Source organism: Pan troglodytes, chromosome 9, assembly GCF_028858775.2.
Source record: "Pan troglodytes isolate AG18354 chromosome 9, NHGRI_mPanTro3-v2.0_pri, whole genome shotgun sequence".
NCBI classification, from domain to species: Eukaryota; Metazoa; Chordata; class Mammalia; order Primates; family Hominidae; genus Pan; species Pan troglodytes.
Genome location: NC_072407.2, coordinates 63701317 through 63720904, shown reverse-complemented (window position 1 = coordinate 63720904; position 19588 = coordinate 63701317). Strand labels below are relative to the sequence as shown.

Below are 19588 nucleotides of genomic sequence, written 5' to 3'. Positions count from 1 at the left end.
AGCCTAACGTGACTAGTACACCTTTCAATTAGATAGTGGCTAACTATATCATGCATAGGAGGGAAAGGAAACATCTAGAAAGTATGGTAAGTTTGTGGTTTTAAGAGAATCCTGTGGCTGGGTGCAGTGGCTCAGGCCTATAATCCCAGCAATTTGGGAGGCTGAGGTGGGAGAATTGCTTGAGGCCAGGAGTTTGAGACCACCCTGGCCAACATAGCAAGACCCTGTCTCAAATTTAAAATTTTAAAAAGTTAATTAAAAAAACAAAAAAAAAAGCCCGGGCACAGTGGCTCATGCCTGTAATCCCAGCACTTTGGGAGGCCAAGGCAGGTGGATCACGAGGTCAGGAGTTCAAGACCATCCTGGCCAACATGGTGAAACCCCGTCTCTACTAAAAATACAAAAATTAGCCAGGCACGGTGGCAGGCGCCTGTAATCCCAGCTACTCGGGAAGTTGAGGCAGGACAATCGCTTGAACCCGGGGGGCAGAGGTTGCAGTAAGCCGAGATCGTGCCACTGCACTCCAGCCTGGGCGACAGAGTGAGACTCCGTCTCAATAAATAAATTAATCAATTAAAAAAAAAAAAAAGGCCAGGTACAGTGGCTCACGCCTGTAATCCCAACACTTCAGAAGACCGAAGTGGGTGGATTGCTTGAGTCCATGTTTGAGACCAGCCTGGGCAACATGGTGAACAAAAAATTAGCTGGGCGTGGTGGCACATGCCTGTGGTTCCAGCTACTTGGGAGGCTGAGGTGGGAGAATCGCCTGAGCCTGGAAGGTTGAGGCTACAGTGAACCAAGATCTCGCCACTGCACTCCAGCCTGGGCAACAGAGTGAGACCCTGTCTCAAAAAAAAAAAAAAAAAAAAGAGAATCTCATAAAACACTCAAAACATTTTCCACTAACTTGTTGAGTCTCATTAACAACTTCCATTTGCAACAGATATCAATGGTCTTGGATCCAGCACAGGCAGCTTCATAAAGAGCCTCTACCTTCATTTATTTCATCAGTCAATTAGTCATTCAATGAACATTTAATGAGCACCAACTATGTGCCAGGCACTGTGCTAAAACACAGAACAGAATGGAACGTAATGTATGTATGGTCCTTATCCCCCATGGAACTAGTATAGTAGTAGAGAGAGTTACACATAATCTCTCTGGGCTGGGCTTGGTCGCTGGCACCTATAATCCCAGCACTTTGGGAGGCTGAGGCAGGCGGATTGCCTGAACTCAGGAATTCAAGACCAGCCGGGGCAACATGGAGAAAGCCGATCTCTACCAAAAAAAAAAAAAATAGCCAGGTGTGGTGGTGTGCGCCTATGGTCCCAGCTACTTGGGAGGCTGAGGTGGTAGGATTGCTTGAGCCTGGGAGATAGAGGTTGCAGTGAGCTGAAACTGTAGCACTACACACCAACCTGGGTGACAGAGTGAGACCCCATCTCAAAAAAAAAATTTTTTTTTAATAAATAAATAATCTCTCTGTGCTAACCTAAGGGCCGTGTAGGGTAACAGTACAAGCATGCTTACTGGAGGCCAACGTGCCTGAGTTCCAATTCCAGTTACTTCCATGTAATGTGCTTGCTTAGAACAGTCTCTCTCTGTCACACACACACACACACACACACACACACACACACACACACACACAAATAAAGGCACAAAACAAAAAGCAGATGAGTAAGATTCAAATGCAGGTCTGGCTGACTCCAAAGCCTGCAAGCTTAGCTGCAATGCAATGCTGCCTCTCCAATGGCCAGGTCACAGTGCTATGTGCTTTATCCATACAGTGTGCCAAAAGCATTGTCTATATTTTATTTTTTTTGAGACGGAGTCTCATTCTGTTGCCCAGGCTGGAGTGCAGTGGCACGATCTCAGCTCACTGCAACCTCCACCTCCCGAGTTCAAGCGATTTCTGGCTAATTTTTATATTTTTAGTAGAGATGGGGTTTCACCATGTTGGCCAGGCTGGTCTTGAACTCCTGAGCTCAAGTGATCCACCCCCCTCGGCCTCCTAAAGTGCTGGGACTGTGTGAGTCACCATGCCCAGCCACATTGTCCATATTTTATAGATGTGTACACAAAGGCTCAGAGATGTGAAGATGCTTGTATAAGGTCACACAGAATGTCAGCCAAGGAGCCAGGGCTCAATGCTAGAATGGTCTCATTCTTACCTGTTGAGCTCCACTTCAGAATGTGCCATTTTCTTGTATAAAACCTTCTCCCTGATTCAAGAAGCACACAGGACAGGCCCTGCACTTAGTAAAGATTCAAAATTTACTATGATGGTGAAAATCAATGACGCTCAACCTTATTTCTGACTCTCCACCACTGGAGCATGGGATGGGACTGTACTTCTGGGCTCCCTGTGGGGCTATGTGACCAGTTCTGGCCAAACAGTTGTGAGCGATAGTGAAGAAAGAGTGTCACATCCAGGACAAGCATTTAACTGCCAATGTGCCACCCTCCAGAGCTCTCATTTCCTTTTGTTAGGGACTGAACTGTGTCCCACTACAAATACATATGTTGAAGCCCTAGCCCTCCCCCCATGCGATCATTGGAGACGGGGCCTTTAAGGAGGCAATTAAAGTTAAATGAGGTCATAGGGCAGAGCCCTGACCCAATAGAATGATGTCCTCAGAGGAGGAGACGCTGGACCTCTCTTCCCGCCATGTGAGAACACGGCCAGAAGGCTGCGAGCCAGGAGGAGGTCCTTCACTAGGAAGCAAACCCTGCTGACACCCTGACCCTGGGCTTTCCAGCCTCCAGAACCGTGAGAAAATTTCTGGGCTGGATGTGGTGGCTCACATCTGTAATTCCAGCACTTTTGGAGGCTGAGGAGGGAGGATCACTTGAGCCCAGGAGTTCGAGACTAGCTTAGGCAATGTATTAGTCTGGTCTCATGCTGCTAATACGTACCCAAGGCTGTGTAATTTATAAAGGAAAGAGGTTTAACTGACTCACAGTTCCACATGGCTGGGGAGGCCTCACAATCATGGCTGAAGGCAAATGAGGAGCAAAGTCACGTCTTACATGGTGGCAGGCAAGAGAGCTTGGGGAATTCCCCTTCATAAAATGATCAGATATCCTTAGACTTAGTCAATACCGTGAGAACAGCACAGGAAAGACCCGCCCCATGATTCAATTACCTCCCACTGGGTCCCTCCCATGACACGTAGGAATTATGTTATGAAAGCTACAATTGAAGATGAGATTTGCGTGGGGACATAGCCAAACTGTATCAGGCAACATAGTGAGACCCCCATCTCTGCAAAATTAGCCAGGTGTGGTGGTGCCTACTACTTGGGAGGCTGAGGCAGGAGGATCACTTGGGCCCAGGAGATGGAGACCAGCCTAGTCAGTAAAGAGAGACCGCATCTCTACAAAAAATAAAATAATTAACTGGACCTGCTGGTCCCAACTGCTCAGGAGGCTGAGGTAGGAGGATTGTTTGAGCCTAGGTCGAGGCTGCAGTGAACCATGATCGCACCACCTGACTCTAGCCTGGGTGACAGGGTAAGACTCTTTCTCTTAAAAAAAATCTTGTTTTAAACTTTAAAAATTTAAAGTTATAGCTTTAAATTCAAGTAACCAGCACACCAAACCCCTTTTCTCAGGGTAAGGCCATACAGCAGAGGGGTTAAGCAGGCTGGCCATGCAACCAGGCTGCCTGGCTCCAAGCCCCGACTCCCCCACTAACCGGCTGAGCCACGTTGGGCAAGTTGCATGACTTTTCTGCACCTCAGTTTCTCAGTTAAAGTGGGGCTGATAAGACTGCCTTTGCTCTTCATTATGAGAAAGAAATGAGATAAATTAGAAGCATGCTTCACACACAATAAGCACATATTATTAGTCTCAGGATAAGACTAAGGAAGATATTGACTGGCTAAAGGAGGCATTGTCTTGGCTGTCTTCCTGACACTGACTGGGACACAGAGCATGTGACCCCAGTTCCCTGAACCTCCCAAGGCACTGTCAATGGACGATGGATGTGGCAGGGATGTCCGGTGTGGATTTTTGAGACCTGAACTTACACACACGTCACTGCAACAAAGCGTTACCTCTGCATATTGACGACCTCTTTTTTTTTTTGAGACTGGGTCTCACTCACTCTGTCGCCCAGGCTGGAGTGCAGTGGTGCCATCTCGGCCCACTGCAACCTCCGCCTCCCGGGTTCCAGCAATTCTCCTGACTCAGCCTCCCGAGTAGCTGGCATTACAGGTGCCCATCATCATGCCCGGCTAATTTTTGTATTTTTAGTAGAGACAAGGTTTCACCATGTTGGCCAGGCTGGTCTCAAACTCCTGACCTCAAGTGATCTGCCCGCCTCAGCCTCCCAAAATGCTGGGATTATAGGTATGAGCCACCACGCCTGGCCTTGACAACCATTTTTTATGTGACAAACTGATAAATACTCTGCAAAGGCAGTTAAAATCTTTTGCTCTCTCCACCCACATGCATATAGCTTTGGCATTCTCAATCCTGGCTAATATCAAAGTTCAAAAAGAAAGTTGTCTTTTGATGAAGAATTTCAAATTTTCGATATAAGTGACATCAAACTGAGCATCTTTTTATTACAGCCTAGTCACAATCAGTTCCATTTTTCTCAGTGAGGAACTGATTTTTAAACATGAATTTTTGTTAACTCAGACTACTTTTACTCGCGCTTTATTTTCACTTAATTTTTTTTTTTCCCAAGACAGAGTCTCGCTGTGTCACCCAGGCTGGAGTGCAGTGGTGTGATCTCGGCTCACTGCAACTTCCGCCTCCTGGGTTCAAGCAATTCTCCCTGCTTCAGCCTCCCGAGTAGCTTGGATTACAGGTGCATGCCACCACGCCCGCCTAATTTTTGTATTTTTTAGTAGAGATGGGGTTTTGCCATGTTGGCCAGGCTGGTCTTTGAACTCCGGACCTCAAGTGATCCATCCGCCTCGGCCTCTCAAAGTGCTGGGATTACAGGGGTGAGCCATTGCACCCAGCCAAATATTTTATTTTTAAAAAATTTATGTGAGACAGGGTCTTGCTCTGGCACTCAGGCTGGAGTGCAGTGGCGCAATCACAGCTCTCTGCAGTCTGGATCTCCTGGGCTCAAGCGATCCTCCCACCTCAGCCTCTGGAGAAGCTGGGAATATAGACATGTGCCACCATGCCCAATTAATATAGTTTTAAAATTTTTTGTAGAGACATGGTTTTGCCATGTTGCCCAGGTTGATCTTGAACTCCTGGCTCAAATGATCCACACGTCTTGGCCTCCCAAAGTGTGGAGATTATAGGGGTGAGCCACTGTGCTCAGCCTGAACATTTTATTCTATTTTATTTTTTGAGACGGAGTCTCGCTCTTTCGCCCAGGCTGGAGTGCAGTGGGGTGATCGCTGCTCACTGCAAGCTCCGCCTCCCAGGTTCACGCTATTCTTCTGCCTCAGCCTCCCGAGTAGCTGGGACTACAGGCGCCCGCCACCACACCTGGCTAATTTTTTGTATTTTTTAGTAGACACGGGGTTTCACCATGTTAGCCAGAATGGTCTCGATCTCCTGACCTCGTGATCTGCCTGCCTTGGCCTCCCAAAGTGCTGGGATTACAGGTGTGAGCCACCACGCCCTGCAACATTTTATTTTTTTAAAAATTAAATTTAATAACTCATTGTAGTTGTTTTACATTTGTTTTTATAGTCACAGACATGTTTTTGTTTGTTTGATTTTTGAGATGGAGTCTTGCTCTGTCACCCAGGCTGGAGTGCAGTGGCGTGATCTTAGCTCACTGCAACCTCCGACTCCCTGGTTCAAGCGATTCTCCTGCCTCAGCCTCCCAAGTTGCTGGGATTTACAAGCATGTGCCACCACACCCAGCTAATTTTTGTTTTTTTTTTTTTTTAGTAGAGATGGGGTTTCACCATGTTGGCCAGTACGGTCTCTATCTCCTGACCTCATAATCTGCCCACCTCGGCCTCCCAAAGTGCTGAGATTAAGGCGTGAGCCGCCACGCCCAGCCACAGATATGTTTTTTGATGAGATGCCAAACAATCCAATAGGAAAATAAGTTTTTAAAAATAAATGATGGGGGTTGGGCATGGTGGCTCACGCCTGTAGTCCCAGCACTTTGGGAGGCCAAGGCGGGCAGATCACTAGAGATCAGGAGTTCGAGACCAGCCTGGTCAACATGGCGAAACCCCGTTTCTACTAACAATACAAAAAAAATTAGCTGGGCGTGGTGGCATGCACCTGTAGTCCCAGCTACTTGGGAGGCTGAGGCAGGAGAATTGCTTGAACGTGGGAGGCAGAGGTTGCAGTGAGCCAAGATCGGGCCACTGCACTCTAGCCTGGGCGACAGAGTGAAACCGTCTCAAAAAAATAAAAATAAAATAAATAAATAAGTGATGGGGCTGAGGCAGTGGCTCATGTCTGTAATCCCAGCACTTTGGGAGCTCAGGGAGGAAGGATCCCTTGAACCCAGGAGTTTAAGGCCAGCCTGGGCCACATAGTGAGACCTTGTCTCTACAAAAAAACAAAAAGTAGCCAGTTGTGGTAGACTCTGCCTGTGGTCCCAACTACATGGGAGGTGGAGGTGGGAGGATCACTTGAGCCCAGGAGCTGGAGGCTCAGTGAGCTATGACCATGCCACTGCACTCCGGCCTAGGTGACATAGTGAGACCCTATAAGAAGAGCAGGGCAGGGAAGAAGGGCAGGGCAGGGCAGGGGGGAAGGGAAGAGAGAAGGGAAGGGAAGAGGGAAGGGAAAAGGGAAGGGAAGAGAAGGGGAGGGAAGGGAAGAGGGGAGGGGAGGGAAGGGAAGGGAAGGGAAGGGAGCCAAGAAGAGGAGAGAGGAGAGGGAAGAGGGGAAGGAAGGGGAGGGGAGGGGAGGGGAGGGAAGGGAAGGAAAGGGTAGGGAAGGGAAGGGGAGAAGGAAAGGGGAGAGGAGAGGAGAAAGACAAATCATGGACTGAGTAGAAATATTTCCAAACACATGTGCAAAGGACTGGTATGTAAGATATACACAGAACAACCACAGCTGGACGCAGTGGCTCGCACCTGTGATCCCAGCACTTTGGGAGACAGAGGCAGGCAGACTGCTTGAGCTCTAGGGGTTTGAGACCAGTCTGGGCAACATGGCAAAACCTGGTGATACGGTTTGAATTTGTGTCCCCACCCAAATCTCCTGTTGAATTGTAATCCCCAGTGTTGGAGGAGGTGATTGGATCATGGGGGTGGATTTCCCCCTTGCTATTCTTGTGATAGTGAGTTCTCATGAGATCTGGTTGTTTAAAGGTATGTAGCACCTCTTCCTTCACTGGCCATGTAAGACGTGCCTGCTTCCCCTTCACTTTCTGCCCTGATGGTAAGTTTCCTGAGGCCTCCCAAGCCATGCTTCCTGTACAGCTTGCAGAACTGTAAGTCAATTAAACCTCCTTTTTTTTTTTTTTTTTTTTTTTTTTTTTTTGAGACGCAGTCTCACTCTGTTACCAGGCTGGAGTACAGTGGCGTGATCTCGGCTCACTGCAACCTCCACCTCCCAGGTTCGAGTGATTCTCCTGCCTCAGCCTCCCGAGTAGCTGGGACTACAGGTGTGTGCCACCACGCCTGGGTAATTTTTGTATTTTTAGTAGAGACGGGGTTTCACCATGTTGGCCAGGATGGTCTCAATCTCTTGACCTTGTGATCCGCCCGCCTTGGCCTCCCAAGGTGCTGGGATTATGGGTGTGAGTCACTGCACCTGGCCTAAACCTCTTTTCTTTATAAATTATCCAGTCTCAGGCTGGGCACAGTGGCTCATGCCTGTAATCCCAACACTTTGGGAGGCCTAGGCGGGCCGATCACCTGAGGTCGGGAGTTCGAGACCAGCCTGACCAACATGGAGAAACCCCGTCTCTACTAAAAATACAAAAATTACCTGGGCATGGTGGCGCATGCCTGTAATCTCAGCTACCCGGGAGGCTGAGGCAGGAGAACTGCTTGAACCTAGGAGGCGGAGGTTGCGGTGAGCCGAGATCACGCCATTGCACTCCAGCCTGGGCAACAAGGGCAAAACTCCGTCCCTAAATAAATAAATAAATAAATAACCCAGTCTGAGGTAGTTATTTATAGCAACATGAGAACAGACTAATACACCCCTTCTCTACAAAAAAAAAAAAAAATGACAACAGGCTGGGCACAGTGGCTCATGCCTGTAATCTTGGCACTTTGGGAGGCGAATGCAGGAGGATCACTTGAGCTCAGGAGTTTGAGACCAGCCTGGGCAATATAAGGAGACCTCATTTCTACAAAAATTAAAAAATGAGGCAGGTGTGTTGGCACATGCCTGTAGTCCTAGTACTTGGGAGGCTGAGGTGGGAGGATCACTTGAGCCTAGGAAGTTGAGGCTGCAGTGAGTTGTGATTGCACCACTGCACTCTAGCCTGGACAACAGAGCAAGACCCTGTCTCAAAAAAAGAAAAAAAAATGACTACAATCAAAATTTTTTTTTTTTGAGACGGAGTCTCACTCTGTTGCCCAGGCTGGAGTGCAGTGGCGAAATCTCGGCTCACTGCAAGCTCCGACTCCCAGGTTCATGCCATTCTCCTGCCTCAGCCTCCCACGTAGCTGGGACTACAGGTACCTGCCACCACGCCCGGCTAATTTTTTTGTATTTTTAGTAGAGACGGGGTTTCACCATGTTGGCCAGGCTGATCTCAAACTCCTGACCTCAAGTGATCCGCCTGCCTCAGCCTCTCAAAGTGCTGGAATTACAAGCATGAGCCACTGCGCCTGGCCCAATTTCTCCATTTCAATAAGAGTCTGGTATAAGCCTTTGTCAAAACTCAGCAAACATACACTTAAGATTTTTGTGAATTTCATTGTATGTAAATTTTACAGCAAAAGAATAAACTTTAAATATTGAATTCTAGTTAATAACATACATTGTGAAGCTTTTAGCAAGAGTGATCTGATGTCTGTAATTTGCTTTGAAATGTACCAAAAAGGAGATGAATAAATGGGGGGAGAGAGGGATGGAAAGATAAACTGATATGTGAAGAGCCCAGCAGAGTAAAAAATTAAGAGTAGGCCGGTGCAGTGGCCCATGCCTGTAATCTCAGCACTTTGAGAGGCAGAGATAGGCGGATCGGTTGAGCCCAGGGGTTCGAGACCAGCCTGGGCAACATGGTAAAACCCCGCGTGTGGTGGTGCATGCCTGTAGTCCCAGCTATTTGGGAGGCTGAGATGGGAGGATCACTTGAGCCCAGGAGGTTGAGGCTACAATGAGCTGTGATCACCAGCCTCGGCAACAGAGTGAGACCCTGTCTCAAAAAAAAAAGTTAAAGGTAGAATCTAGGTGGAGGCTATACCAGTGCTCACTGTAAAACTCTTTCAACTTTAGCTGTATGTTTGAATTTTTTTATAGTAAAATGTTAAAAAAAGTAATATTGAATGTATTTGTTTTTAGAGTTTTAATTTTGGCAAGAGACTATTGATGAGATTTTTTCATTTACAGTTGTCACATGGTTTCCTTTTAAAAGTAATTCATTTAAATAAAAAAGGGGCTCTATTTAAGAAAAGAGACTAAGTAAATATCAGAATAAATGGTCACAGATCCCGCAGTGCTCATGAAGGTAATGAGTGAACGGGCTAAGTCTGGGAGGATGAGTAGGGTGTTGGGAACAACGCAATCTCTAGGGCAACCTGGGTTTAAATTTCAGCCCTGCTGCCTCCTAGCGGTGTGACCTTGGACAAGCCTCATGTAGGAAATGGGATGATACAATCTCCGAAGGGAGGTTTGTGAGTATGAATGAGAGAACCCAGGGAGAGTGTAGTTTGGAGGCCTCAGTAAGCGGCACCTCCCTCGCACTGAGGGGAGAAAGGCAGAGGACATTCCCATCTGGGAAAACAGTTTGAAGAATACAACTGGAGCAGGGAGTATATGTGTGTGCACTGGGGCTAGGCAGTGGGAGAGAGTCAAAGAAGGCCCACCAGATTGAATGGGGAGTAAGGAAGCAGAGAGAGCCAGTACTGAGCACCCACACAGTCACTTAGGATGGCCAACTATTTCTGCTTCTCCAGCACATCCTCCTCATGAGAAATGTAATGCCCGCCCTCAGTGGGGGTGGATGGATCTTGGAGCCCCAGGCTCCAGGACTATGTGATGCAGCTTCTATTTCCTGGAGCACGCCTGGGTTTGGTAGTTTGCTTCTTTTAACATCCCAGGTCTTCCAGAGGCCTGGGCAGAGAACCAAGAACTCTCCACTTTGCACAAGAGAGACAGATCTAATTCATTAAAACTCTTCTCCCCAGCCACAGGGCATCCAGCCACCTGGAAAGCTGGCACTGATCCTTCAGGCACACTGAACTTGGGAGGGGAAAAAAAATCTCTCATCACAGCGGGAGGCCCAAGAAGCCTCTGACTCCTGCACCCGTACAGCTCTCACTGTTAGAAAGGTTTACTCTGAGTTCTGAAATCAGATGGATCCATCAATTGATTTTATTTTTACTTTTTTTTTTTGAGATGGAGCCTCACTCTGTTGCCTGCCCAGGCTGGAGTGTAGTGGTGCAATCTTGACTTACTGCAACCTCTGCCTCCCAGGTTCAAGCCATTCTCCTGCCTCAGCCTCCCCAGTAGCTAGAACTACAGGCATATACCACCATGCCCGGCTAACTTTTTGTATTTTTAGTAGAGACGGGGTTTCACCATGTTGGCCAGGCTGGCCTCGAACCCCTGGCCTGAAGCAATCTGCCCGCCTTGGCCTCCCGAAGTGCTGGGATTACAGGCATGAACCATACTCGTTTCTTAAATAATTAGGAGCACCCTCTATATGCCAAGGGCTGTGCTAGGCACCAGGATATAAAGTGAACAAAAAAAAGATCTAGTCCTTGTCTTCATGGGGCTTAAAATTCTGGTGGGGAGATAAGCATCCATGGGAGAACCACCATATGGATTTAAAATGGAGGCCGGGGCTGGGCGCGGTGGTTCACACCCATAATCCCAGCACTTTGGGAGGCTGAAGTGGGTGGATCACGAGGTCAGGAGATCGAGATCATCCTGGCTAACACGGTGAAACTCCATCTCTACTAAAAATACAAAAAATTAGTCGGGCGTGGTGGCGGGCGACTGTAGTCCCAGCTATTTGGGAGGCTGAGGCAGGAGAATGGCATGCACCCGGGAGGCGGAGCTTGCAGTGAGCCGAGATCGTGCCACTGCACTCCAGCCTGGGTGACAGAGCAAGACTCCATCTCAAAAAAAAAAAAAAAAAAATGGAAGCCGGGTGTGGTGGCTCACATCTGTAATCCCAGCACTTTGGGAAGCCGAGGCAGGTGGATCGCCTGAGCTCAGGAGTGTGAGACCACCCTAGGCAACATGGTGAAATCCTGTCTCTACTAAAATACAAAAAATTAGCTGGGCGTGGTTGTGGCATCTGTAGTCCTAGCTACTTGGGAGGCTGAGGCACGAGAATCACTTGAGCCTGGGAGGCGGAGGTTGCAGTGAGCCGAGATTGCACCACTGCACTCCAGCCTGGGTGACAGAGCCAGACTCCATCTCAAAAGTAAATAAATAAACAAACAAACAAATAAATAAATAAAATGGAGAAGTTAGGCCGGGTGCGGTAGCTCATGCCTATAAGCCTGGCATTTTGGGAGGCCAAGGTAGGAGGATCAGTTGAGCCCAGGAGTTCAAGACCAGCCTGGGCAACATAGTGAGACCTCTATCTCTACAAATAAAAAAATAAATAAATTAGCCTACTTGGGAGGCTGAGGTGGGAGGATCCCTTGAGTCTGGGAAGTCAAGGTTGCAGTGGGCCACTGTAGGTCATGTTAAGAATTTTCATTTTCTTAAGAGCAATGAGCAGCCATAGAAGGGTTTTAAGGAAGTGGAAGACATGTTCAGACCAGCGTATTGAAATACATGTGACTCTTGAACAGTAAGTTTGAACTGCATGCGTCCACTTATATACCAATTTTTCTTTTGTTTTTTTAGAGACACGGTCTCATTCTGTTGCACAGGCTGGGGTGCAGGGGTGTGATTATTGCTCACTGCAGGCTCAACCCATGGGGCTCAAGCAATCCGCTCACCTCAGCTTCCCAAGTAGCTGGGACCACAGGTGTGTGCCACCATGCCTAGCTCTTTTTTTTTTTTTTTTTTTTGAGACAGAGTCTCACTCTGACGCCCAGGCCGCAGTGCAGTGGCATGATCTTGGCTCACTGCAAGCTCCGCCTCCCAGGTTCACGCCATCCTCCTGCCTCAGCCTCCTGAGTAGCTGGGACTACAGGCTCCCACCACCACACCCAGCTAATTTTTTTTTTTTTTTTTTTTTTTTTCAGTAAAGATGGGGTTTCACCGTGTTAGCCAGGATGGTCTCGATCTCCTGACCTCGTGATCCGCCCACCTCGGCCTCCCAAAGTGCTGGGATTACAGGCGTGAGCCACCGCGCCTGGCCTTTTTTTTTTTTTTTTTTGAGACAGAGTCTGCTCTATTTATTGCCCAGGCTGGAGTGCAATGGCGCGATCTCAGCTCACTGCAACCTCTGGCTCCTGAGTTCAAGCAATTCTCCTGCCTCAGCCTCCCGAGTAGCTAAGATTACAGGTGCATGCCACCATGCCTGGCTAATTTGTTGTATTTTTAGTAGAAACAGGGTTTCACCATGTTAGCCAGGATGGTCTCAAACTCCTGACCTCAGGTGATCCGCCCACCTCAGCCTCCCAAAATGCTGGGATTACAGCCGTGAGCCACCGCAGCCGGCCATGCCTAGCTAATTTTTTAAAAAATATTTTTTGTAGAGACAGGGTCTCTCCATGTTGTCCAAGCTGATCTTGAACTCCTGGAATCAAGCAATCCTCCCACCTCAGCCTCCCAAAGTGCTCGGACTACAGGTGTCAGCCACTGCATCTGGCCCTATATACAGATTTTCTTTCACCTCTGTCAGCCCTGAGCTCCCATCTCGGCCTCCCAAAGTGCTGGGATTACAGATGTGAACGACTATGGCTGGCTTATACACAGATTTTCTTCCACCTCTGTCACTCCTGAGACAATAAAACCAACCCATCCTCTTCCTCCACCTCCTCAGCCCACTCAATGTGAAGACAACAAAGATGAAGACTTTTATGATGATCCACTTCCACTTAATGAATAGTAAATGTATTTTTTCTTCTTTATGATGTTTTTAAGAGACAGAGTCTGACTCTGTTGTCTAGGCTGGAGTGCACTGGTGTGATCACAGCTCACTGTAGCCTCGACCTCCTGCCCCAGACCCCCAGTAGCTGGGACTACAAGGTGTGCCACCACACTTGGCTAATTTTTAACATTTTTTTTTTGTAGAGCTGGGGTCTCATGTTGTCCAGACTGGTCTCCAACTCCTGCCTTAGCCTCCCAAAGCTAATTACAGGTGTGAGATGCTGTGCCTGGCCTGATTTTCTTAATAGTATTTCTTTTCTCTAGCTAACTCTAAGAATACAGTATATAATACATATAACATAAAATACATGTTAATCGACTATGTTCTCAGTAAGGCTTCTGGTCAACAGTAGGCTATTAGTAAAGTTTCTGGAGAATCAAAAGGTATATGCAGATTTTCGACTATGCAGGGGTTGGCGCCCCAACTCCTGTGTTGTTCAAGGGTTAACTGCACACTCATTTGGGAGCTGCAGGCAAAGAACAGATTTGAGGGAATGCCAGATGATGAAGGCAGATCAGATGGCCATACCCATTGTCCATCAGAGAGATGAGAGTAGCTTTCACCACAGTGATGGTGCTAGAGATGGGAAGAAGTGATAGATTCAAGAACTATTTTGAAGTTAAGTCAACAGGCCTTGGGTGATGGCCATGGAGGGAGAAGGAGCAGCTTAGGACAATTCCCAGCTTGAGCAACTGGATGACTGGTGATGCCATTCACTGAGGCTCTCAAGATGAGGGAGTTTTTGGTGAGTAGAACAGGGAGGGAGGGTGGCCTGGCTGAGTTTGAAGGGTTTTCCAGCCTCCTTCAAAGGAGGAGTCAAGTTGGCAGTTAGATATGCAAGCTGGAGCTTAGAGGAAGATGTGAGAACTGTCCACACATAGGTGGTGATGGGTACCCCGGTATGGGTGAGATCACTAGAGAGAGTATCCAGAGGAGAGGAGGCTCCTAGAAGAGCACTGTGAAGAACTACAGACAGAATGACTGGGAAGAGGACAGCATGCCTCACAGAGGCAGAAGCATGGCTGGAGAGGCAGAAGGAAACAGAATCATGAAAATCAAGGGAAGGGGAGTTGTCCATAATTGGTCAGAGGCAAAGATAAAACTTCAATAAAGCCTGTTGGATTAGCAACATGGAAGTCACAGGTGACTTTAGTGAGAGATGCTTTCATAGCATAACGAGGTGGAAACATGGATAGATTAATATAAAGAATAAGTGAGATTTTAAGAAAGTAGAGACAAGTATAGTCAACCCCTTGAAGAAGCTGGATTACAAAGGGGAGGAAAGGAAAAGAAGAGTCAGCCGAGCGCGGTGGCTCACGCCTGTAATCCCAGCACTTTAGAAGGCCAAGGCAGGTGGATCACTTGAGGTCAGGAGTTTGAGACCAGCCTGGCCAACATGGTGAAACCCCGTCTCTACTAAAAATACAAAAATTAGCTGGGCGTGGTGGCACACGCCTGTAGTCCCAGCTACTCAGGAGGCTGGGGCAGGAAAATCGCTTGAACCCAGGAGGCGGAGGTTGCAGTGAGCCGAGATTGCACCACTGCACTCCAACCTGGGCAACACAGTGAGACTCCGTCTCAAAAAAAAAAAAAAAAAAAAAAAAAGAAAGAAAGAAAAAGGAGAGTCACTGGACTTGACAAAGAAGCCAGGGCTTGGGAGTAGGATTGAGCCGAGTGGGACAGATGAGCATACAGGAGGCAGGCTGCTACTGACAGTGCAGAGCAAGGTAAGGGCAGAAGCCAAAGTTCCTGTGTCACAGAAGAATGGGTGTGCAGATGTGGGAAGGCAAGGGAGCTCCTCTCTGAGGGCTTCAATGTCCTCTGATGGAAGTCAGTGAGGTTGTCTGAGAATGGAGAGAAGGAAAAGTCACAGGTTTGAGTAATGGGTGGGAGGTTTGACCCAGTCATCGTGGAACATGAAAGAGCAGATTGGCCAAAGACATACAGCATGTGCAAAGGCCCTGCAGCAGGAGGAATTCTGCAGCAAAGGGTGAGGTTGAAAGACTGACCATCTTAGAGGCTGGAGCACAGAAACTGAGGGCCTGGCCAAGATGAGGTCTGATATACTGAGATGTGCCAGCGATATCCTATGAGCCTGCTACACTAAGAGGTGCTAGGTGCTAGTCAGGATCGAATAGACAATGATGAGGAAATGAATAAAGCATGAAATCCCCCTTGACTTAACACAGTAAAGGCTTCTCATTCACAAGCAGTTTGCAAGAGTTTAGGTGGCCCTCCTCCTTCGTGTGCCACATTGTCTGGACGTGTGGTCTCTGGGATGTCTGCAGCAGGGTAACAGCGGGCTGCAACCACTCAAGATGTTTCCAAGGGCCAGGCCTGGAAGTGGCTTTCATTGCTTTCACTCACACTCTATCTGCCGGACTCAGTCGCATAGCACCAGCCTTGTTATCAGGGCGGCTCCTTCTTTTTTTTTTTTTTTTGAAACGGAGTCTCGCTCTGTTGCCCAGGCTGGAGTGCAGTGGCACGATCTCAGCTCACTGCAACCTCTGCCTCCCGGGTTCAAGCAATTCTCCTGCCTCAGCCTCCCGAGTAGCTGGGATTACAGGCGTCCACCACCACACGTGGCTAATTTTTTACATTTTTGGTAGAGACGGGGTTTCACCATGTTGGCCGGGCTAGTCTAGAACTCCTGACCTCAAGTGATCTGTCCGCCTCGGCCTCCCAAAGTGCTGGGATTACAGATATTAGCCACCGCACCTGGCCCGGAGAGTCTGCTTCCCACATGCTCAGGGCATTTCCTGGATGCTATAGGAAATGGTCTTTCTATATGCTCAGGGAGAACAAATGGTGTGGCGGGTGGATACTATCATCTCTGCCACAATCCACCGTTCTGTTTGCCAAACCAAGTTTTTCTTTTCACTCAGGGAACACACCCTCTTCCCAAGGGACCCAAAGTCCTATCTAGTCCCGATATCTGGCTCAAAGCCCAGGGTCTCTGGTGATGTGCAGTAGTCACTTCTCATCCAATGTGGCTCCTCTCAGTCCAGTAAGCCATGACCAAAAAGACAAGCAAGTTGCTCCCCTAACCCTGTGCCACACAGTGGTGGAGCAGGGACAGGACTCAGGGGTACCCGTTCATTACACCCCGGTGCTGCTTGCCGGGAGACACTCTCCTTATCCACTCTCCACATTGGCCCTGGCTCTTCTCTCTGGGAGATTCCTCCTTTTCCATCATCCTCTCTGGCTACAGCTGAAATGAGAGTGGCAGAGCCTGCCCTCTCTGGGGGCTGAGCACCGTCCCTCCTGCTCATGGATGATTGGAGGCCCAAAGGTTGTTTTATAGCTGGAACTGTCCAAAGGGCTGGCTCCCGGTTCCTTGGCAATACAATTCTTTACATAGTTAGTGTCTAACCTACTTGCCCTGGTCAGCTTTGTGGGCCAGTGGCCACGCTCACGCACGTGCCAAGTCTTTTCCTAGATCCAGTTCTTAGGTCTAATATGTTTTGCCTGTTCATCCTCCATGTCTCTCCCTTTCTATTCAATGGCTAGCTTGAGGCTATTTGGAACAATAAATAGGAGGCCCACCTTTAACCTGATGCTTGTCCTGAGTAACTGCATCCAAGAGAGAAGTTTTACCAGGATTTTCTTGCCCAGATGAGTCTTATATCTCATCTCTTCCTATTTGGGGTGTAGCAGATTTTCCAACCCTGAAAGACCATGGGTTTCTGTACTTTATTTCCTTTCATTACTGCTCAAACACCAGGTAATCCTCGCCTGAGCTCATCCCTTCCTTATAAATCCTCAACAAATACAGCCTACAGTAGCCAAGAGAGATGACAAGTTTTCTGCTTTCCAACTGCGTTGCCTTTGGCTGTCAGCCTGGAAAGCACATGGGATACCCTCCCAAGCTACAGTGGGCTGTAGTTTTATCAAACATTTTGCTAATGCATAACACAGACCTCCAACTTTCCAAGGGTCCTATATCAGTTTGTTTGCTAAGTGCTAAGCCACTGTCACCATAGGTGAGTAACTCAGTCCCTCTGGGCCTGTTTCCTTTTTGGCAAAATGAAGACAACAATACAAGCAACTTCATCAGACTGCTATGGAATTCAGCAGGACAAGCCATGTATGGTGTTAGCCTAATGTCTGCTCTGGAATAAGTGCTCAGTAAATGTTATTGCTGCTGTTCAAATAGATCAGTAGGAATCATGTGTGTTCATATGCGATTGCTATACTAAGTTCACAAGAATCTGATCTATACTAGGCAGCTGCCTTTTTAAAAATTCAAGGGCCGGGCACGGTGGCCCACGCCTGTAATCCCAGCACTTTGGGAGGCCGAAGCGGGTGGTAAAGTCAGGAGTTTGAGACCAGCCTGGCCAACATGGTGACACCCCATCTCTATTAAAAATACAAAAATTAGCTGGGCGTGGAGGCGCATGCCTGTAATCCCAGCTACTCAGGAGGCTGAGGCCGGAGAATCACTTGAATCCATGAGGCAGAGGTTGCAGTGAGCCGAGATCACACCATTGCACTCTAGCCTGGGCAATAAACAGAGCAGACTCCATCTCAAAAAACAAAACAAAACAAAACAAAACAAAAAAACAAATGAGAGACTGACCCATCCAAGGGACAGAATGCTCATTCATGCTGGCCAGTCAGTGATTTTTCTCCCTATAAAGCAAATCTACATGGACAAGCCCTGTTGCCATCTGTATCTGTTATCAATTGCTACAATAATGCTGCATAACAAATGACCCCAAAACTTGATAATTTAAAATAATAAGCATTTCCTTAGCTTAAAAGTCTGCGGGTTCACAATTTGGACTGGGCTTGGCCGGGTAATTCTTCTGGTCTTGACTGGGCTCACTTAACTGTCAGCTGACTTTGGCTGAGGCAACTGGGGTGACTGGGACACACATCTCATCCTCCAGAAGTCTACCATGGGCAGGTTCTCACGTGGTGGCAGGGGTACAAGAGCTAAAGGGGAAGTGCTTTCTAAGGCTGTGCTTGCTTCACAATGACTGGTATCTCATTGACCAAAGCAATGAGTTGACCCCAGCGTCTGGGCAGAAAGCCCTAAAAGCTACATGGCAAACAGCATGGACACAGGGTAAGAATCTACCAGACAGACCTGGCTCAGTGGCTCATGCCTGTAATCCCAGTGCTTTGGGAGGCTGAGGTGAGAGGATCGCTTGAAGCCAGGAGTTCCAGACCAGTCTGGGCAACACAGCAAGACCCTGTCTCTACAAAACTTTTTTTTTTTTTTTTTGAGATGGAGTCTCTCGCCCAGGCTGGAGTGCAATGGTATGATCTCAGCTCACTGCAACCCCCGCCTCCCGGGTTCAAGGGATTCTCCTGCCTCAGCCTCCTGAGTAGCTGGGATTACAGGCACATGCCACCACGCCCGGCTAATTTTTTGTATCTTTAGTAAAGACGGGGGTTTCACCATGTTGGCCAGGCTGGTTCAAACTACTGACCTCTTGATCTGCCCACCCCGGCCTCCCAAAGTGCTGGGATTACAGGCGTGAGCCACTGCACCTGGCCCAAAATAAACTTTTTAAAAAAAATTAGCTGGGTGTGGTGGCATGCACCTGTAGTCCCAGCTTCTCAGGAGGCTGAGACAGGAGAATGCCTCGAGCCCAAGAGTCAATCACACCACTGCACCCCAGCCTGGGTGGCAGAGTGAGACCCTGTCTCTATAAAAAAGAAATCTACCAGACAATCGTAACTGATTGCTGAGGGTGAATTCAGAACAAAAGAAGTTATTTCTATATTAAAAGTAGGTGTCTCAGAGCTCAGTGGCCTGGTGTCCTCATCCCTGCTGTGAGGATAGACCTGGCATACAAGGCTAGATGTCCTGCTGCCTGCTCTCACACGGTCAGTGCCTGAGGCCCATAGACAGATCGTTTCGTGCCTTCCATTCACTTATCCCTTCTTCAGAGGACCTCTGCGGCACGAGCTCTATCTCATTGATTTCCGCGTCTTCTGTGTCTGGCACTGGGTGTAGCACATTGTGCTAGTGCAGACAACTTCTGCTTGGCAATCAATGAAATAAAGCACCAAGAACAGTGAGCTCCTCAAGGACAGACAAGATGCATTCTTCTCTATCCCCAGCATTTAATGAAGACCATGACAGTGTTTTTCCAATTAGCTTTCTCTTTTTTTTTTTTTTTTGAGACGCAGTTTCACTCGTTGCCCAGGCCGGAGTGCAATGGCGCGATCTCGGCTCACTGCAACCTCCACCTCCCGGGTTCTAGTGATTCTCCTGCCTCAGCCTCCTGAGTAGCTGGGATTACAGGCACGTGCCACCACACCCGGCTAATTTTTTTTGTATTTTTAGTAGAGACGGGGTTTCACCATGTTGGCCAGGCTGATCTTGAACGCCTGACCTCAGATGATCCACTCACCTTGGACTCCCAAAGTGCTGGGATTACAGGCATGAGCCACTGCACCCGGTCTCCAATTAGATTTCTAGGCATCACTTCTCCTATTTGG

The 19588-nt window shown here is 48.2% G+C and overlaps 1 protein-coding gene across 2 annotated transcripts in view; it reads right to left on the bottom strand.

The window, feature by feature from the left end:
- Nucleotides 1–2056: 2056 nt before the first annotated feature.
- The window catches only part of SDHAF2 (succinate dehydrogenase complex assembly factor 2), a 38980-nt gene continuing 21448 nt past the window's right edge, over nucleotides 2057–19588 (bottom strand). The window contains exon 5 of one of the 2 annotated variants that reach the window (XM_054661110.2): nucleotides 2057–2225. In XM_054661110.2, coding sequence (XP_054517085.1) covers nucleotides 2089–2225 — 137 coding nt within the window. In that variant the 3' untranslated portion in view covers nucleotides 2057–2088. The remainder of the gene's footprint in view (nucleotides 2226–19588) is intronic. The other variant, XM_016919810.4, reaches the window with a different exon arrangement.